Here is a 588-nt window from a genome sequence, read left to right on the forward strand (position 1 = left end):
CTCTCCCCCTCTCCCCCTCTCCCCCTCCTGCTGCTGTAAAACACGCTAACGCGCAGCAGCAGCAGTTGTTTACCGTCCAATACTAGCCGACCGACGCCATCCGCTTATTTGTTTGTTTTTGTGGCGTCGCTAGCAATGCTGACGCCGACGCTGACGCCGACGCTGACGATGGCGGCGGCGTCGGGTGGAGTTAACGTCCTGGTATGCAGCCGCGCGGAGAAAATAAAAACAGTCGTGACATATTGGAACTAAACACTCACTAACATCTCTNCTACTGCTGCTACTGCTGCTGCTACTGCTGATGATGATGATGATGACACCGCCGCCACCGCAGTGAGAGAGGGAGGAGGGACAGAGAGGAGGGGAGAGGGGGAGGAGGGGGAGAAACCGAACACGTGCGTGTTTATTGTCTGACGTCGCAGTACGCTGGCATGTAAACACCGGCGGCTATACTGCAGTCGTTTACTAAACAGCAGCCGTCAGAGAGAGAGAGAGAGAGAGAGAGGAGGAGGAGGAGAGAGAGAGAGAGAGAGAGAGAGAGAGAGAGAGAGAGAGAGAGAGAGAGAGAGAGAGAGAGAGAGAGAGAGA

General features: G+C 55.4%; 1 protein-coding gene across 1 annotated transcript in view; it reads left to right on the forward strand.

Annotated features, from left to right (window-relative positions):
- Positions 1-135: 135 nt before the first annotated feature.
- LOC106819631 (RNA-binding protein 25-like) overlaps positions 136-588 on the forward strand; it is a 5,679-nt gene continuing 5,226 nt past the window's right edge. The window contains exon 1 of the mRNA XM_014824237.1: positions 136-201. Coding sequence (XP_014679723.1) covers positions 136-201 — 66 coding nt within the window. The remainder of the gene's footprint in view (positions 202-588) is intronic.

This window comes from Priapulus caudatus, unplaced genomic scaffold (genome assembly GCF_000485595.1).
Source record: "Priapulus caudatus unplaced genomic scaffold, Priapulus_caudatus-5.0.1 Scaffold3869, whole genome shotgun sequence".
In the NCBI taxonomy this organism is placed as follows: domain Eukaryota; kingdom Metazoa; phylum Priapulida; class Priapulimorpha; order Priapulimorphida; family Priapulidae; genus Priapulus; species Priapulus caudatus.